This window comes from Antedon bifida, chromosome 1, assembly GCF_963402885.1.
Source record: "Antedon bifida chromosome 1, ecAntBifi1.1, whole genome shotgun sequence".
Lineage (NCBI taxonomy): Eukaryota > Metazoa > Echinodermata > Crinoidea > Comatulida > Antedonidae > Antedon > Antedon bifida.
In genome coordinates, this window is record NC_136226.1 from 26,616,276 (window position 1) to 26,636,889 (window position 20,614).

The window sequence follows — 20,614 nt, forward strand, 5'->3', positions numbered from 1 at the left end:
AATCATGTCATAGACTTGGTATAATTGTTGTACCGTTAAAATAAAACCATTTTTATATCAAGTCATCATTTTGGCAACCTGATGATATTTAACTTATACAGAGAAACGGTTTAACAACCTGCGTAAGTAGGAGAAGCAACACAAGAAAAGTTTACAACCATTTTTTTTATTTTCCGTTTGTGCTGCTATTTTAAGAAGAATCAACTAATAAACTTGATAAATATAAAGTTTGATAGAAACATCCAACATAAACTATACTCAATTCAATATATGAGAAATCAATACAATACTATACACGATAACCTGGGAAAAACCTAAGTTATACAAAACCTATTAATACATCAATCCATGGCTCTATAGATAAACAGAGCGGCATATAAAGATTTCTTTTGTTCTTTTCATACAAGTCATACAATTACTGCATACCTGGAAGTATATTTCTGAAAACCCCCGAATGCTTTCATTGTGGAGTAGTGTACCTTACCCAAGCATTCTTATATTAGCATTGCAAATGGATAAATAATCAGTACTTTAACTAATGGAAGAATATGTATGTAATTTTCAACATTTTTTCTATACTTAATAATAATAGAGGATGTAAAAAAATACCATATAAAAACTTCACAATTAAAAATCCCATTTCTGAAAAACCCCATTACTTTTAACAACCCAAATTCTTTCATTGAGAGTGGTATATCTTATCTTACCCAGGATACTCTTATCAAAGCATTGCAAGTGGATAAAGAATTGATACTATAATAGTAATTAATCCATTATTTATAATTTTCAACATTTCTCTAATGTACTGTAAAATAATAGAGGGTGTGAAAAAATACCACACATAAAAATCCTACCAAGGCATTCATCGTAGAGTACAGTATGTCAGTAGGGTACTGTGTGCACCAGGTATATTCTTATCATTGCAAGTGGATACTGTATGGTATTAATACTTTAAACATTATTTATACTTTTCAACATAATAATAATGATATATTTCCCCCATGAAAAAAGAAGTTTGTTTTTTGAAATATGCCATTTTGATGTTCCATAATAGTTATTCACTTTGACCAAAATTGGATAAAAACTAAATTATTTTACTGAAAAAACTGTAATTTAAAGCATAAATATTACCAGCCAATGGGTTTTAGGTTTTTAGCTGTTTGTTTTGTCTTTTTATAAGTGAAAACATTACTTTTTGGGGTGATTAACTTTATTGAAACTACAAAATGGCATATTCAAAATATAATCTTAATTTTTTATGTTTTTGGGGTATAAAACATTTTTAAATTATATAAGAGGGTGTAAAAAAATTCTGCATAAAAAAAACACCAATATTTATAAAAAATGTAAATCTATTACAATAGTCTCGTCTCACGATGGTACGGATTGTTTCAGGCTATCTTTCTTTGACGAGTGTAATATTTTACTTCCTTGAAGAGTAAATGCTTCACAATAATGGGAATTAAAAGCGAAATTATTACCAATGACTGATCAAAAGCAATTTATTGTCATGCTAAATATTACTAATATTAGGTTATTGAGTAATATTTATAAATTTTTAGACTTTATGGAATCAGCACACATACAAAAAATGTAGGAAGGTATAATCTTGACACAAAACAAGTCATGAGCTAGGTAGCTAAACAGACACTAAATTATATAGGAATGGATATTACATTTCTCCTATTCTTTCTAGGCTCTAATTAATTATTCTCCAATTCACTTAAAATAGTTATAATAAATAAATACTTACATATGTAGTGTGTCCCACTGGTATTTGTATTTTGTCATGAATAGTCAACCCCACGTTGTACTGGCTGCAGACATTCTACATACTTCCATCTGAACACTCCGAAATCATACATTCCTATAAGAACAAGTGCAGATAATTTTCTCTTTCCTTTACAACCAATTTTCCACAAGGCGTGAAACAGGAAAAAGGTGACAGTTGATTGCACGCGAAATCTGACAAGCGAGATAAGTCACAGACTTCGTCCCGCAACATGTCCAAGTCATTCCCATTCTAAATTACACGTTAGATTCAATTAAGAAACCGATAATGATCTTGGTAACGAAGGAAATCAAAGTACACGGCATCTAACAATCTTCATCATCTTTCCCCGGCAATCACGTTCATCCTACAGTAATGTACTGTACGTATTCCAATAACAAAAATAAATTTGAGTGACTTTTGTGCAGGCTGTTAAAGCTATGGGCTTTGTTTTGCCAAGGGGGGTGATAGTGATGTCACTAAAACAGGTAGAAATTGTAGGAACAATTGACAACTTCCTATTAAATATAATTTGACAATTACACTGTAATTGAATAATAAGATCGTTGCTAGCTTAGTCTTGGTAATTTGTTGAAATGAATTATGAAGTCCTCAAAGAAAAGCCGATCTTCAAGCTGTTCCCTTTCCTTCCATGACGGGTTACAGAATAATTTGTGGTTCTAGTCATAACAAACAAGAATTTTATAATCTACATTTGATTTTAACCACATTTGTTTTTGCTGAAGATATGTTCTACACAAAAAAAGTAATTTAATCTAATTTTTCCCTTTCTTTTTATAGATTAAATTAATGAATAGGAAATTACATTTGATGTCAAAGAGAAGAATAAAAAACAGACAAGATGCAAAGTTTATAAAAAAAATCTACTAACCACACAGGAATGATATTACTGATATTATGTAGGTAAATGAGAACAAATGTGAAGATTATGAGAATGGTCACTATATATAAATAAACTTAATAAACATTTTAGAATAAAAAAAATAATTTAAAATAAAATAGGACCTATACAAACTTAATACTAAAGTGCAGCTTCCCTTAATAAGGGTCTCCCTTGAATAGAGGATAACCATCCAGTGTTTTTATATTTTACTTAGTCTTGACCCCTTGGTCTACAGCTTCATGAGAATTCCGTTTTGTCTGTTGTCAGGCTACTTTTTCCTAAGTTTTATAAATGTTTTATGAGAAATAAATGAATGTTCGATTCAGTATAGTGTCCTCTTCATAGGGGTGTCCCCTGAATTGACTGTACCCTGAATAGGGATGTCCCTTGAATTAGGTGTTCCCTGAATTGAGTGTCCCCTGAATAGGGATGTCCCCTGAATTGGGTATTCCCTGAATTGAATGTCCCCTGTATAGTAGTGTCACTGAATTGAGTGTACCCTGTATAGGGGTGTACCCTGAATTTAATGTCTACTTTATAGGGGTGTCCCTGAATTGGTTGTTCCCTGAATTGATTGTCCCCTGAATAGGGATGTCCCTTGAATTGGGTATTCCCTGAATTGAGTGTCCCCTGAATTGAGTGTCCCCTGAATAGGGGTGTCTCAAACGGGATCTCAAAGAATGGGTTCAATATATAAATTTATATTATTTTTATTAATTTATTATTTTATTTTTTAATTATAAATCCCTCCCAAATGGAAATACAATATGTTTCGTTTTTTCATAAAAATGGAAATACCATGTCATTCCCAATTTTTAAAATGTGTTAAACATGATTTTACAGTTTGATATCAAATTAAAAATGCATTTAATGGGAAAACCACATTATTTTAGATCCTGAATGGGTGGTTTGTCTTCTGTTGGTTCAACGATATTATGCACTGTACCACACAATACCTTTACTTAGCCTCTTGTGTCAGAATTTGGATTAGTTGCCAACAATTTGAGAAGAAAATGCTACGCTGAAATGATTAAATTACAGTCAATTAATGTGATGAAGGAACCCAGATCTTTCTAGTCATTCCCAGGAATGTGACACGGCACTTTCTATCATTCACAAAGTTCCCACACAAAAGTTAAAAACAATACGATAAAAAAAATACATTAATAAAATTAAATACTGATACTTGAGGCTTAGTTATCATCCTCTAATTTAGGCCATTTATAATACAATCTGAGTAAAATCCAATGTCCCCAAATTTTCATTCAAATATTGTATCTGTTAATTAATAATTAATTAAACAAAAAAATAAAATGAAATTAGAATTTAATTTTCTATTGAAAAATGTTTAATAACAACTTTAATAATTTATTGCATGAAACCACACACATTTTTTATTATTATGGTAAAAATACTGTTGCTATGTTTCTCAATATAAATTTTTTTATCTGAAATTTAAAAATATTAGAATTTTATTTCTATCAAAATATTTTCATTAGGATGAATTTATAAAATGTTGAAACACATCTTTAAAACTTTCTTTAAAACCATGGATAATGAAAATTCCACATGGATAGCTTTTATTTACAGTAACTGACTCACAAAAACCTAACAAATTGAAACAAAATCAATTAACATTTCGAAAAGTGAAATTTGTCAAAATATGTATATTTTAAACATCGATCTGTCAAGAGGGATTCTCAAATTCTCAAAATTCAGAACTTATAGTCTCCTAAACCTATGTACCTGGCCTTCTACTGTTTGGTTAAACAAAGGCAATTTAACGAAAGGATGCTTAGCTCCGGTGGATCAAAGGGTTCATCTATGGTTGCTACACGATCAGTTCCACATCCCCTTAACGCTTTACTGATTTTCAGACACTGCACCGGAGAATACAGTGAATAGTGTTAATGCCGCAACTAGTGTAAATTTGTCGCAGCCAATCATAAGATCAAAGGACTGTTACGAGTTATTATCTTGTCAAGGCGAGCTCAGCGTCCTGTTGTTAGATAAAACCAGCCTACCAACCAAATTGGACGTCGTGTCAATATGTATACAATTCTTTATGGTAAACCAGTATACAGTAGATACGTATATATGCAATGTTTCAATTTCGATTTGTTATCAACAAATCTTCATCCGACGATGACTGAATGTTATTTAATATTATTTGTTGCTGAAAAGCCGAAAACTTCGGCAAATCGCAGTCCCGGTTTGACAAAGTCTACTGTACAGTAGCAAAGCTACTCCCTACTGTAGCAACCAATAACATCAAGTAATTGCCAGATGAAGACGTCGCATACATACGTATCTAAATTACTGATTTAATGTAAAGAATTGTATTTGAATATACATAACCAGATGAAAATATGAGCGCCAAACAGCCCAGTGTGCTGTTTTACTTATACAATTAATTTTAATAAATCAAATCTGAAATACACATGTTGATTGAAGCTTGTGAATAACCAAAGGTACCAATGACCATGCACAATTACGCAACATGGCGAGAGCTGGTGAAGCGGTATTTCTGTATGCCATTAGTAAGTGAAAAAAAGTGCAGAAAGATTTATTATATTTGCAAAATTCCTTTGATGAAACATTCTACCAACTACAAAGTAAAAACACTTGTTGACAGATTTCACCATTAAAGAAAAAATATGGTTGTTCTGATTTTAAGTATTTAAAGAATAGACCAACAAGTTCCATACATAAATAGTGGAGCAGTCGGTTAAAAAATGATCCCTCCCTATCTATTCTATTCATATAATATAGGCCTAGGCCTATTCCTTATTTATTAGGCCTAGACAGTAGTATATATCCAAATAAAAAATCATTCCATTTGTTTCCATTTCCTGAATTTTTCAAGGTCATCAAATGTCACTTGTATATTTTAGGCCCTAGGCCAATGTCTGCGTTAACGTCACGTAACGGTGAAGTCGCAACCGGTTGGCGCTATCATCCGTTATTTAGAAGTGAGATTGGTACCCTGCCTAGCCTGGGCCGTGTCGATTGACTACCGTAATCATCTCGAAATAATACAACTTACTAATGGAAATTAGATAGAATAGATAAATATACTATCTGTAATTATATAGTTCGACATAAATAAACATCTCATCAACAAATATTAGAAATTACCATCAAATACCAATAACCTATTTGGTACCTACCATTTTAATACCACACAGCCATTTTCTTAACAACAAAAAATAGAATTGCCAGATTCAGCGATAATTGTAATTATCAGTAAATGGTCAATTTACCATAATTTAAGTTTAAAAACACGTTTTTAATTACGAAAAGATTATATATATTATAACAGCAAACAATACAACCTTATTAGTATATTCATAATTGTTTTTAAATAATTCCCAATGAATAAAAACACGGATATTACCTGGAAATTAATTATTGTAGAATGGCTGCGCGCTGTGTTTTTGTGTGTAAAATAATTCCAATGGATTGGCTCTTCAATAAAGATAGATGACCTTGCTTCTATTGTTCATTGTAATGTTAATGTTGTGCATGATGCTTTAATTACCTTTGGTGCTCATGACGTAGTATGTTAGAAAAATAAGTAGGCTAGGGCAGAGTGGCTACAGTAGGCCTAGCTAGCTAGGCTCCTTGCTAGCAAGCTAGGCCTAACTAATCTAGCTTGGACGTCTTGCTTGTAGATTAGTAGCCTGACTGAGCTGAGGCCGGTCGCATTAGTTAGCTCAATTAGCTGGTCGCGGCCTAAGCTAGCTAGTACCCGCTAGTATAGGGGGTGCACAGGTGCGCCTAGTACTAGGCCTAGGTATAATCTAATACACCATAAATAATTCCTACATCTTAATTAAGTGTAGCCTACTAGCTAGGAGCCAGTGAAAATTGGTCAATTGTGTTGTTACTGTTAGTAGGCCTAGGCTATATGTTTAATAGCGAGATTTTTGGAGGCGTGGTCCCGTGAGTTTCTAATTAATAAGTAAATAAAGAGCTGCCCTGGTGGATTAGACTTTAGAGGCCAAATAATCAACCTAGACTAGAGCCATGGGTTCAGTTTGATCAAAATGGTGTGATTTCTGTACAATGATGGTGCAAAACAAAAGTTTTATCTGTAATTTGTAGTTAATTTCATTCATTTTTCTTAGCAACCCCTTTGTTTTATTTTACAGCAAATGAAAAATGGAAAAGCGGCATAATATCTGGTAAGAAAATCAATGTTGAGAACATCAGAAAGAATGTCTAATAAAAACACACTAAATTCAAGTTAATTTGTTAATGTAAAAATCAACAGACTTATCTATTTTGTCAGGCTTCTCTTACATTAAATCCTAAAATCTCACACATTTCTTTAAAGACAATTTTCCCTATGAAAAATAAATTGTCACCTTTCAATTTATTTTGTTTATTATGCCATTTAAATGTGTTATAGTAATTATTCACTTTACAAAACATCGGATAAATAATAAAATGACCTATTCAAAGTCTAATTTTATTCATTTTCATGTTTCTATATAATAAAACAAAACTTGTACATTTTTTGGCCCCTATTTGGTACAATATTTCCAAAATAACATTACATTTATACATTAAATTTATCAAATACACTCCCATCATTATTTTCTATGTCGGAGTGGAATAAAAACCACATGACCATACCGAGTGGTTTACAGTAACTGTTAGCGATGTAAAAAGGCGGCATCTACTTGTGTGAAATGACTTGTGTCTTGATTGTACATTGGCTTGGTTAGATTGCAGAATTATAATGCCCTTGAATCCACGGCAGGTGGGGATGTGGTGCTTTTAAGAATAATTTATATCCCTTTTCCCACACCCATTTCTTGAAAGTACATACATTGAAAGATCAATCACTTTTAAATAGGAAAATACTATTTTTATCACAAATATTATTTATTCTTTATACTGGGTAGCCTCTTCAGTCAAAGACTGTTCTCCCAGAGGCCCAGTGTATAGTGCTATGATGAGTTTGTGAACTCCACATAAACAAGATTGTCCTTATCCGAGAAGACTCGTTCTACCACCAGATCCATGAAGTGAGTAAGCCTTACCAATGTTATGGCTACGTATTACGGTTCCACTGTCTTAACCGCTGGACCACTCGTTACCACGTTTGTAAGTCATTAAAATCAGCTAAATAACAGCATAATGAAAAGTTCCAGGGTGCTACTGCAGTTTCACACCACTACTCTCCAACTTATCCACTTTAGAATCATTCACCCGCTGTGCGGCAGTGATAGTGAGGGACCGTGATGTCTTACACCAAATTTTAGGTGCGAAAGTGCAGTAACGCCAAAGTCCAGTAGCAACCTATTTTATGATGCTCGTTTTGTTTTCCGCTGTCAAAAAAAAGAGGTTATCATCAATGATGTTGACGAGATTTTTTCATTTTATATTAAAAATTTTAAACAAGGAGCTACCTTTAAAAAAATATCGCAATTACAGGATTGAATTTATCTTCCTTATATAAACTATAAGGGTATGTTCAGATCCATGGAGTTATGCTTTCATATCGCAAGCAAGGTGATATTATAATTAACGTTTAACAGCAATGTGTTCAGCCTCGCTTAACTAACGCTTTTTGTCACAGATTTGGGCAAACATGGTATGCAAGAGTAAATTTGATTGGTTCGAATCATCATTGATACATGACTTTCATATCGTAATTGTCGTTCACTAATCTTATACCTTGAGCTGTAACGAACGAAAGATCAGTGTCTTAAGAGGTGGCTTCCACTAATCTTTTCCTGGTCAGACCTGACCATGGAGTTGTAAGCCGTGTACGATATGAAAGCTTAACAGTGTAGGTCTGAACAGACCCTTATTTGAGGTTTACTGTAGGGAGTGGAGTTGAAAGAATAGTAAGTTATAACCATGAGACACTAGGTCAGTAATGAACTGTTCCACTACAAGTAAAATAGATTTATAAAAAACTGCTAAATGCTAAAGGTACAATAACAATTTAAATTTCTAGACTACAACCCCCTTTTTAACAATGTGATTTATGAGTATTCAGGAAGGCCCAAACCCAGAAGTCAGTATTAAAAATGATCAAGTATTTTTCTGGTTTGTTTTGATTTACCTTACAGTAATAAAACATTGATATTTTAAGATGAAAATGATATCAATAATAGAAATAAATCAAGATATATTAAGTCACGATAAATTATACTTACTCGACATGTCATTAAATGAAGTATTTAAAGTCATAAAAATAAAAACTGATTTTTATCCCCTTTACTGTATGGTTTTGAGCTAGCGCTTAATACAAGGGCTTACTTCAATCGCGTTGGACTTTACCTTTGGAAAATAATAGGATCTATTATTACAAAGTAAAAGTCATAAAGAGAATAAATTTTACTTGCAAGAACAATTTGTTTCCGTCACTGTTAAAATTATATTAGTTTTTAAGTTTGGAACATGTTGCAGATAGCCAACAAACTTTTAAAAAAAATATTGACAAATGGACCTACAAACAATTGGAATAGTTTTATTTATGTAATTATGCCTTTGTTGTGTGACATGGCCCACTGATGCCTTTATATATATATATTTTCTGCGAAAAATTGTTCGTGATCTTGTTTAATATGGTAGTCAACAAAATCAAACGATTTGCATCCTATGTTAATTCGTTTTAATAAGAAACAGGTGTGATGCGGGAATCAAATTATCTGCGATAAAAGAATACTTCTTTTTACTCACTAATCCTAGTATAAAAACTTTTTGCGAAATCATGCTCGCATTCGGAGATGATTCGACATCTTGTAAGACACGTTTTGTCTCAAATCCGTTTTTTGCATATAAATTCCGTTCTTGTGTTGTTGGTCCTTGTTTCCGACTTGATTCATTTCCACGTTAACTGTTGCATCATTGTTTCTTGTCGTTTGTCACCGTGCCAAAATGTACTTTTCACCGTCGAGGCTTTTTCAATTTCTTGCTCATAAAGAACACATCAAGTTTCACTGATTAGCTGTTCGTCACAACTAATTTTCTGTTAAATTCCCATAAACAAGCTAGCTTCCTATCAATCATTTCAAAACTGAAGATCATATCATAAATTATAGGATATGAATATCTTTATGAGGGGTGTTACAATTGTAACAGTAAGGGTACAAACTTTTGAAGGTGCCAAAATGTTCAGCAAGGTATGCCGGTAAGCGGCTTGGGGAAAAGTCACTTCCCCCACCCCTTCCCAATTTTTTTGAAATTATAATGCAAATTAAGTTAAGTACTTCATTTCACCATTTTAAAAATCCTGGATACCCAGAGGAAAAAATCACACAAGAATATACAATTTGTCGTACGAGTACAATTCTCAGTGACAAACCATAAAAATTCTAACCATCCACATAACTCAAATTCTAAAATGATTTGTAAAAAAGTTGTTTAACTTTATTCAAATGCTTTAGTAAAGAAAATGATAGAGTAGACAAGGAGAAGATGGAATGACAACTAAATGTGGTGGGGGGAGGGAGGGGGGGGGGTGTAGATAGACTAACCGCCAGCACACAAACCCCATATCCTTAACGTACGATGTATTTATTTCTTGGGATATTGAACCTTGACAAAGACAAGACATCCAAGGAGTTTTCATGGCTGTTTCAAAATGATTCATTTCGTTAACATTGATGAGTTTATTTATATCAGGATGTTTTAATTAATCACTAACAACCTTTCCCTTTTACTTAATCGCAATTAATGCAAATCAAAATTTTGATCCAAACTAATTTTGAATTTATTTTACAACCATATATCTAACCATAGGATAATATTACTGTATATGAATATAATAATCCCATGGTCTAGTATGTACCTAATATTGCCAAATTTTGTAACCATGGGACTGTATACTTGTGGTTTCAAGACTCTTTTCATTTAAGTATCTTTTATTCCATTCAGGATATGATCCTGATATATAAGGCCCGGTTGCGTTCTGGATGAGTGACCGTCTGGGAATAGCGGCGGGTGCTTTATATATATAGAGAGAGTGATGTGGTGTAGTGATAATATTTGACTACCATAGGCATGGTTGGAGCATATCTGTACCATACTAAATGTATCCTTAGGCAAAATGCTTTACTCTCATTGCCTCATCCTTAAGACGAGATGTAAAGCTGTTGGTCCCATGTACATATAGTGCACAATAAAGAACTTGGTACATTATTTGAAAAGAGTAGGGGATCGTCTGCTGATCTGGTAGACGTCGCTGCACTGCTGGCTGCCATGGGTTCGGTTACAAAATTAGCCTCTGGTTACAAAATTAGCTAGCAGTTTGTCTCACACAAAATGGCTAAAGTTGAATCTTATTCAACTTTCCCAATTCAATGTTCTTCGGTAATTCTAAACTACAGTAAAAGCATATTAATTGATTAAACGCAGGATGCGAAGGCCCCTAGTTTAGCACTCCTAAAGGGCCCTCCAATGCTGGGTGGTTACATTGGGGCTGCTCATGCTCGGGGGTCCCTTAAACTCTGGGGCCCTTGGGTTTAGCCAGTGAGCACGCTTAGCTGTTATGCCACTGGAAAGATGTTCATAAATAAATATTTCATTTTAGTTGAGCTATATATAAAACATGATAAAAAATAAAAATAATTTGTTTTATTACTTTTTAGCATGGTATCAGATTTCTTTTATCCCAATACTGGAGGGGTTGAGAGTCATATATACCAGCTTTCACAGTGCCTTATACAACGAGGACATAAAGTAAGTTGTATCGCTTAAGGTAGCCAATCAAATCAAATGTTTTACTGCCACTTACACAGAAATTATTTTTATTATTTTATCTATTAGTAGGATTGATAGACCTTCGTTTAGTTCTTGTTTCTGCCGAAAAATGTCAAAAGAACCGTTTTCTGCGAAATCGGTTTTGTAAAAATAGTTGTGTTGTATAATTGCTCTATAGAAAATGTTTTTAAAACTGGTGACGGTCGAGAGCCGAATCAATTATATTTTGCAAAACCATATTTAAAAATTGGTTCTTTTTATGTGGAACCATTTCTGCTGGCTAGAAAATACCATAATATGGAATTTAAATCCGTATTAGCTTGCTTAGGCCTTTAAATGCTATTTTGAGTTCCTGAACCAAAGATCTTGAGCTTGGAGGCCGAGCATTATGCACTATGCCACACTACCACTAATTTCAGTAGATCAAGAATATCAATCAATACCCTGAATTATTTTGATTTATTTTCTTGTCCATTTTCAACAGTTGTATTAAACATAATTTAATGTTTTTGTGAATTGAGTTAAAGTAATGCCTATTAATAGCCTGGTGTTTTCGTGGATAAAGTTGTCTATTTCACTAATAGAAATCGGAACCAGAAAATGGCTGGTCAAATACTTTAAACGTAGTTGGCATTTATAATGTACAATAACATATTCTCTCGCATTAATTTTCCCCCTTAAATTTATAAGTTTATATTTCAAGGACCATCCTAATTCAATTAGGATACAAGTACAAATGTCACTGCTTGAATATTGTTATTGGAACTGACCATCAAATAATGAAAGTTCATAATCAGATAATTAATTTTTCCCTTTTTACAGGTCACAGTGTTAACGCACGCTTACAGTCAGCGCAATGGCATTCGACATCTTACAAACGGTCTCAAGGTATTCACCTCTTTCCCAATATAAACCAGATGATTATAGCAAACAAACATATTTATTATATTACTAACATGTTTTTGCCTAATTGTATTGATTTGCATTGCTGTGTTGTCATGTCATGAGCATAACATGTATTATTGTAGGGATATTTACAGGGATTAAAAAAAAAATCACTTAACAAATATAGACAACAGAAATTGAAATGTGCTAATATTACTACAGTGCATATACTGTATATATTGCATTTTATTATTTTTTAAAATTCATTTAAATCACCCAAAATATGGCCTATTAAAATGTGCTAAATTTTCTAAATGTACACAGAATTATTGCAAAATATAATGAACAATGGTTTAGAATAAGTTTACAATGCTACAGTAATGTCTTCTTTATCATATCAGTGAAATAGATATTTTAAAAATTGAGATATACATCTCATAGTGCAAAGTATATTTAATAAGTTTTTTCTAAGATAACAACCTACTGTATTTTCTCACTTTCCACTGACAATCGAACAAATATATATTTTTATTTTTTTTTATTGTATGTCTTTAGGCAATGTGGCCAAGGATTACCAATAGTGAATTAATCACTGTCCTATCAGATAGGTGGTAATCCCCCTGATACAGGGGCTATTTTGTGAACCAGTTCACCGGGGTAACCCCCTACTCTTTTCGAATAATGAACTGGGTTCTTTAAAGTGCACACAGGTTATAACTGTGTACACTGGACCTACGGTTTATAGTACTTATCCGCAACATGTTCCTAAACCACCAATCAACTCCCCTCCCAATCTCTACAACCTCCCCACCCTACAAGCTATCGTGACGATTAGGGATTTTTGATGGCACTACATTCCTAGAATGTTCTGCTGTATTTCATTATTTAAATTTATAATATTCATCTCATATTTTAACTTTGTACTAATATCTAAAATTGTTTATAATTAAATTTATTTTATTTACTATTTCTTATGGACTCAAGGAACTTCCGTTTCCATAAATAATATGAATATTAATCATATTTGCCCTAATTTTCTGAATATTCTTTTACAAATTCAAGGTTTTATTTAAATTAGATTAATTGTAATTATCATTTTATTTAGTTGTGCCATTTTTCCTTGGTAAAATACAGAATAATATTATTATATAATATATATTATTTGGTCTAAATAATTATGGATATAATCAACTTGCTTCTATTGGTTCTTTTTTTAGATATACTATCTTCCTATTGGTCCATTTTACAACCAGTGCGTTCTGCCAACGCTCTTCACCAGTCTTCCGATTGTCCGCAACATACTGATACGAGAGCAGATCAGCATTGTACACGGCCACTCTGTAAGAAATATAAGTATTTTTGTCAACTCTCCCAAAACCAGACACTTTTGGGCTGGCCCAAATTATATGAGTTTTCCCGAAATTCTGGTTTGATAGAGTCTTGTATTTACTGTTTAATAAGATCATTACAAAATCACAGAAAATGTCACCCTCTACTAATTGTATACAGAAAGCATGTTCAAAACAATTTACCCTATAGATTTTAAAGCTATAGCTTATACCTTTACCATTGTGACCAATAAGATCGTAGTAATGTCATTCTCTGTCATTTAACAACAAATGCATCATCAGTAGTACAATTTATATCAAACTTTTCAATGATGTGGTGGTCTGTTTATAGGAACAAAATGCGTAAAAAAACGATGGAATAAAAACAGCGTGGTACCTTTTTCTCAGAACATTAGTTTTGTTTTTATTTCCTTTTTTTTCCAGTTATTTTGAATTAGTAGTACAGTAGTAATCATTTTGACCCAAAGACCTTGATCTTAGCAATAGTGGATAATATATGTAATATTATAATAGCCCTAATATTTTATTTAATTGTATTTGCTGTTTTTTAGCCTTAGTTATATTTATCTGATAAATAATAACAGACATCAGTAAATAGCACATGACTAAAGTTTAGCAAACATCATAGATGAATAGATTACATCCTAAAACAGAGCGTGTACGTCTCATAAGATGAATGTGATTATTATAACATATTCCTGATCTAGCCTACCACTTCTGGCTGTCATATAATTTCTTATCACTGCCTGCCACCCATCTAGCCACAGTCCTTCACTTCCTTTCCTGGCCTAGCTCTGCGGGTTTTCAACTTCCCAGGTCATGAGAAAAAGATGTTTTGATACGAATGCTACATTTAAGCTCTTTATCACGGGACAAAAAGTATGCAAACTCGATTTTGTTTGCATTTGATTGTACAGTTAAAATGATTGGATTTGACAATTAGTATTAAAATGGCATGTTTTGAAGGACCTGATAGATAAGATGTACTTTATCGTGACATTTACTTTAAGTTTTAAGGAGTTTCTTTTTATTAAATTAATAAATGTATGTTTACTGTTTATGATTAAAAGCAATAAGAAGCGGGGTCCCTGAATATTATTATATAAATATTAAATGTTTATGGTTGGAATGGATATAGAGTAAGTTGAAAGATGGATTGGTATATTTAACGAGCTGAAGCTGAATTTAAATATACTAGTACATCATTCAACAACCAAGAACAATCCATTACTTAAAAACAAAACATTCATATAGTCACCAACATTTTCAGAATGATGTACAATGTACCACCAATTGTGAGTGCATGGCACATAATACATAATCAGCCAATCAGATGGCAAGGTATATACTATAGTATATAATTTCTAAGATATAATTTCAGCGAGTCAAATGGCCGAGCGGTTAAGCCAGGGGCGCAGTTTACTGTACCTAAAGAACCAACAACATCGGCAAGTGTTTGAGGCCGACTCGCTTCTAGTTCTGGTGGTGGAATAAGTCTTCTCGGATAAAGCCTATAAACCATAGGTCCAGTGTATACATTTTAACCCGTGTGCACTTTAAAGAACCCAGTTCTTCAATCGAGAGGAGTAGGAGGTTACGCCAGTAAACTGGTTCACAAAATATCCCCTGTATCGGGGAAATTACCACCTATCTGATTGATTAATTTACTATTGGTAATCCTTGGCCACATGTGCCTAAAGACATAAAATAAAAAAATAAAATAAAAAATAAAATGGTTATACGGTATTTGTTATGCTGTACCAGGAATAATCGTTAATCTTTATATATTGTTTTTATTCAATATTTTTTTTCAAATGGTGTATATTCATCATATTATCTTTTCATCTCATCTGTGCATGTAATTTTAGAACATTGTGATCATTGCAAAAATAACCCTTGCTAGTTTGATTACAATTTTATTTAGTTAATTAATTTTAATGTTGACCTTTACTTTGTGATTGCTAAAATCTGTGTAAGATCATTATGAAAATAACAATATGATTTGACACGACATCTGTGTGTAACCTTCAGTGTCCTAAATTTGCTTATTACTTCAACATGCATACTAAGAAACCTAAGGTCCTGTTTCTACTGAGAAAACATAAATTGCTATTAAATGAATTAACCCCAATTTCTTGGCAGTAGAAACAGGACAAATTTTCAGTAACCGGTTTAAAGGCAACCTGAAAATAACGGTTAAAAACACTCAATTGATTGCCATTAAACGGTTTGCTTTGCATATAACTGCAACGTAAAATAACGGTTATTTGATTGACTGCCGTTGACTTTCAGTTAAATAAACTGCAGTGACGCCAGAGCCCATTGCATTTTGGGTAATGCTAACGATTTCTATCCGAACACCCACTGATTTAAACAGTTATTTAAGAGCACAAATTTAGCAGAAATGCAATCAATATAAAAATTATATTTTATATCTGTTTTGAAAATAAATCAGAAACACACCCTTCCTGTCTAAAGCATTGCTGTGGTAGCTTCTGAAAATGCCCCAAATATTATGAATAGCTGTTCACACAGATTTGGTAGTGATAATTTTCTCGTTCACCTGAATGTTCTTTCTTGTTTCTGTTTGTAGGCATTTTCAGCTCTAGCGCATGAGGCAATGATACATGCAAAGACGATGGGCCTGAAGACAATGTTTACAGATCATTCGTTGTTTGGATTTGCTGATCTAAGTTCAATCATCACTAATCATATTCTTCAAATCTCATTGGCTGATGCACATCATGTGATTTGTGTTTCACATACCAGGTACAGTAGAACCCTACCATAGGACATGCCTGTTCAGGGGACACCCCTGTTAACATTTCTGAGAAATAAACAAGGGGCAATGTATGTTTTCACACTATGGTCAACCCTTATTAAAGGCCCCCCCCCCCCCCTATTAAGTGGACACTTTCCACCTAATACTCTAACATTTAAAAAGAATTGTGTGTGACATTATTGTGAGTTACAAAATGCTGAGAGTGTTATAGTTGTCTTTGGCTGCTCAAATCTCCTAAAAAGTGCAGTAGTCTCCACCCACCAACAAAAGAAGGGTAAAGCTGGCTATAGGTAGCATTACATCCTGTCTTCTTAAACTTTATAACCACAGCAATGACCATTATGCCAAACTTATTTTACATAGATAGACATATTGTACATTAATTTAACATATTGTTCTGTTTTATTTTCAGTCGTGAAAATACAGTATTACGCGCGTCTTTAAATCCAAGTGGTGTTTCTGTGATTCCAAACGCAGTGGATTCATCGATGTTTAAACCAGATCCATCAAAGAGAAATCCAAAAAGAAGTAAAACCTCCTGTTATACATTATATTAAATTTTTTTTACTCGGGCTACCCAAGTCTAGGACTCTCTCATCTTCTCTTCCATCCGACACTATTGAGTAAAAAGTGCGATGTATAAAGTACTACTCCTCCCTTATTCGTTGTAGTATTGAGCTGGGATTTGGCATGAATATACTACAGAGACATGTCCTCAAAGCTATACAGCCAGATTTTTTAATTTCAAACCGGATGCAGCCATATGACGTCTCGAAGATGGTACCGTATAGCCGTATTTGGTAGTGAGGTTATTGACGTGTATATGACGTCACATCCCGTCTTCTTTTGCTGTACCCTGAGTATCGCACATTCGTGCTTGTTGTAATCCATACCCTAACAACAGCAATACTTTTTCCTCTTTAATTTGACACGGACAGACCATCAATGTTTTCTTTTCTCAACTGCTAAATTTAAATAGAAATGTTTATTTGTCCCCCAAAACATGAAAAATAAAGATGAATACATTTTGAATAGGTCATTTTGTAGTGTTCACTTTTGCAAAAAAAAAATATGGAAAAATGATTTCACAAAATAGTTTTTCTAGTTTACTGGTTTTTCCTTAAATTACAGTAATCATTAATAATCAATTCATTTTCAGGTAATAATTTTTTTATAATCTATTTTTTGGTCTAAGTGAATAACTATTGGAAATGTTGACTGAGTTCGTTGTAAATATACGGCCAACAACACCTATATGTCTATGACCCTACAATGTGTTGAACTGGACCTCTGTGTTTAAGTAATGTTGAATTGAAATTAAATTGAAGGGGCACTGTGATTGGTCCATAAGGTGTCCTTTTAATAGAGGTTCTTTTATTTATTTTATTTATTTATTTTATTTTTAAAACCAGAAACAACAGCAGAAACAAATCCGCCACTTACAACTTGGTTTAACATTATACAATACAATTACAACAACTCTTAAATTACGACGAAACAGATAAAGATTGGAATTAAAAATGTCAATATGGGGATGGGCCTAGACTAAACTATTATAAAATAAACTTAATCTACTGATGTAACCATTTTTGAGAACATTGACTCTACAAAAGTTATTTCAACTTCATATTATACAAGTTTGTGTTGGATTTTCACTTTATTAGTAACAGTTTTATTTTGATGTTTCTACGCTTATTACAATTTTCCCATGTGTGGATTTTGATGGATTTCCAGTGTTTGTATCATCCCCTTTAATTTAAATCTGTATAATTTGATTATCGTAACACTTCAAAATTGTTTGGATTTTATTCCTTCTGGAATTTAATTGCGTGATAAAGTGGTTTTTTTTTTCGAATATATAATGGAAAGTAAGTTGGCTAAGTTATTTTAATAATATTGGTTAATCTAATCCAGATTTTCAATGAGTATGTATGAACAGAAATGTTTATCAAACATGGACTGTTCTCACATTTACTGCAATAAAAAAAATAGAAATTTTTACTAAAGAAACTAAAATAATAACGCTATCTATGATTGAGGTAGTTTATCTTTTAAAAAGAGGTTAACTAATTATCTAGAGTCTGAACTCCAATGTAATCACAACTTAAAAAAAAGTTTTCCTCACCACCACAAAGGGACCATAGAATATGACCAGGAAAAACTCCCTGATATGTTAAACGTTTTAAGCACAAAATATGAATTCTTATATGATCCTTGTATATGAAAATTTAAACCATTTACCAAGAAATTATTTTATTGACATTAACAATGAGAATGTTTATATTCATGTTATTTTATTTTCGTAATATTTTAGGTAATTATTTTATATATAATTTATAGATACAGGCCATTTTAGAAATCCCTGTCCTATTGCCATTACTTCGCTGTTGCCTAGTTTAGCCTGTAGTAAATTATTTAACCTCATTTATCTTTTATTTACATATTTTATCACACATGTATGTGTTATAATTGCCATTTTGTATTTTGTTCGTCAGTTACAATAGTTGTGATCAGTCGCCTTGTGTATAGGAAAGGGATGGACCTATTGGCAGGTTTAATGCCTATTATTTGTCAACGCCACCCTGATGTTGATTTCCTAATAGGTATGTGATTATATTATCATTTTTATAAACATTTAGATGATAATTTGAAAGCAGCGGATTCATTTAACAACAGTTTACATTAGAAAGGTTGTTATAAAACAAATAATGAATGTTTTGTATGTGTTTAATGTTTTCATTTGAAAGTTGAAAGTCTGTCCTATTTATCCCGACTCCCACCGTTTTTAATTTTTCTAGGTGGTGGTGGTCCAAAAGGCCTGGACTTAGAAGAGGTCAGAGAAGAGCATCAGCTGCACGACAGAATCACTTTACTTGGACCAGTTGACCATGATAATGTAAAAAATGTAAGACTATTTTTAATTTAACTTTTATATTTCAAAGTTGCATATTCACCTCTGAGTAATGAATGATTACTATTGCAGCTAGAGAAATTCTTTTCTTATCCATGAAAAAAATACATTGTTCATTTCTCTGTATATTACATGGGGATAAATTGAGCTTGTGTTTAAATATTTATAAATTCCTCTGGGATTTTTCCATGTCAGTTTTAGTTGTTTACCACATGCCAAGTAGAATGCGTGATAAAGGGCGAAACCAAAAAATGTGTTTCGGAATGTACTTTTTTTTTCGTGACAAAAAATGTGATGTGCCCATATATGGACACGATGATGTCATATCACTACCATGTTTGGGCTTATCACTACCGTATATGGGCACATCATACTTTTTTGTCAAACTAGTTTTATAGTGTGGACAGAGCTTAATGACAATGAAAGCTGAACTTTAAATTTAATTTTATTTGTTTATTAATTGGTTTGTTTCGTCACTCACATTTTATTAATTATTGGCTGCTTTTTGTGTTAGATTTTACTTTACATACATTTCTTATATCTATGCTATTTTAGAATAATTAAGTTGTAGTACTTAGGGGTAACTCAATGCTTAGTAGCATGGGCAAGCCCATGATTGATCAGCTATCTATTAGCTGTATAGATATGTAGTAATCTATGTCGGGTTGATCACGTCAGAAACATTGGAAATACAGGCAACAATGTGCAACCTCAATTAATCTTAATTGCTGGGCTTTCACTTATCATCTTTAACAACTATTTAGGTTTACTAAAGTTGCCCTGCATTTTTAGGATAAATGTGAACAATAGATCAATGTACGTTTTCTGTATACAGTCAATATCAATTATAGAAACAAATAGACAGAATCACTATAGGTGATCCAGCTAATAACCAGCAAACCATTAGGTATTTGATGGTGACATGCTTCATGAATGATTGTTGAATATGTGTTAAAAACAATCATTCGGCCTGTTTCTTCAAGATTTCCTCAAATTAAAATGTAAAAGCTCTGTCTATACTATCAAACTTTATGTGACAACAAAAAATGTGATGTGGACACGATGACATCATATCACTACCATATTGAGCCACTATTTTTGTAAAACTAGTTTGTGTAGACTGCAGAGCTTTAGATACCCTATCGATAATACAGTTTACCACAAAATATACCTCTTTAGTGATCCTGATAAAAAGTCATTATTATTGATTTATTATGGGCCTAAGAATTTGGCAAATAAGAAACAGAAAAAAGGTATATTATCACACCAGTAGATACAGAAATTCTGA

The 20,614-nt window shown here is 32.6% G+C and overlaps 2 protein-coding genes across 7 annotated transcripts in view; one reads left to right on the forward strand and one right to left on the reverse strand.

Moving 5' to 3' along the window:
* The window catches only part of LOC144847714 (uncharacterized), a 56,411-nt gene extending 50,545 nt beyond the window's left edge, over positions 1 to 5,866 (reverse strand). Inside the window, exons 1-2 of one of the 3 annotated variants that reach the window (XM_078704219.1) lie at positions 5,846 to 5,866; positions 1,754 to 1,867 (exon numbers count right to left, since the gene is read on the reverse strand). In XM_078704219.1, coding sequence (XP_078560345.1) covers positions 1,754 to 1,791 — 38 coding nt within the window. In that variant the 5' untranslated portion in view covers positions 1,792 to 1,867; positions 5,846 to 5,866. Of the gene's footprint in view, positions 1 to 1,753; positions 2,411 to 5,845 lie in introns of those variants that run through there. The other 2 variants (XM_078704227.1, XM_078704211.1) reach the window with 2 other exon arrangements.
* Positions 5,867 to 6,090: 224 nt separating this feature from the next.
* Positions 6,091 to 20,614, forward strand: part of LOC144848412 (phosphatidylinositol N-acetylglucosaminyltransferase subunit A-like) — a 57,267-nt gene continuing 42,743 nt past the window's right edge. For 3 of the 4 annotated variants that reach the window (XM_078705167.1, XM_078705159.1, XM_078705142.1), the window contains exons 1-9: positions 6,093 to 6,175; positions 6,830 to 6,862; positions 11,288 to 11,378; positions 12,222 to 12,287; positions 13,502 to 13,624; positions 16,227 to 16,402; positions 16,828 to 16,943; positions 18,911 to 19,018; positions 19,214 to 19,320. In XM_078705167.1, the coding sequence (XP_078561293.1) occupies positions 6,840 to 6,862; positions 11,288 to 11,378; positions 12,222 to 12,287; positions 13,502 to 13,624; positions 16,227 to 16,402; positions 16,828 to 16,943; positions 18,911 to 19,018; positions 19,214 to 19,320 (810 nt within the window). In that variant the 5' untranslated portion in view covers positions 6,093 to 6,175; positions 6,830 to 6,839. Of the gene's footprint in view, positions 6,183 to 6,829; positions 6,863 to 11,287; positions 11,379 to 12,221; positions 12,288 to 13,501; positions 13,625 to 16,226; positions 16,403 to 16,827; positions 16,944 to 18,910; positions 19,019 to 19,213; positions 19,321 to 20,614 lie in introns of all 4 variants that reach the window. The other variant, XM_078705150.1, reaches the window with a different exon arrangement.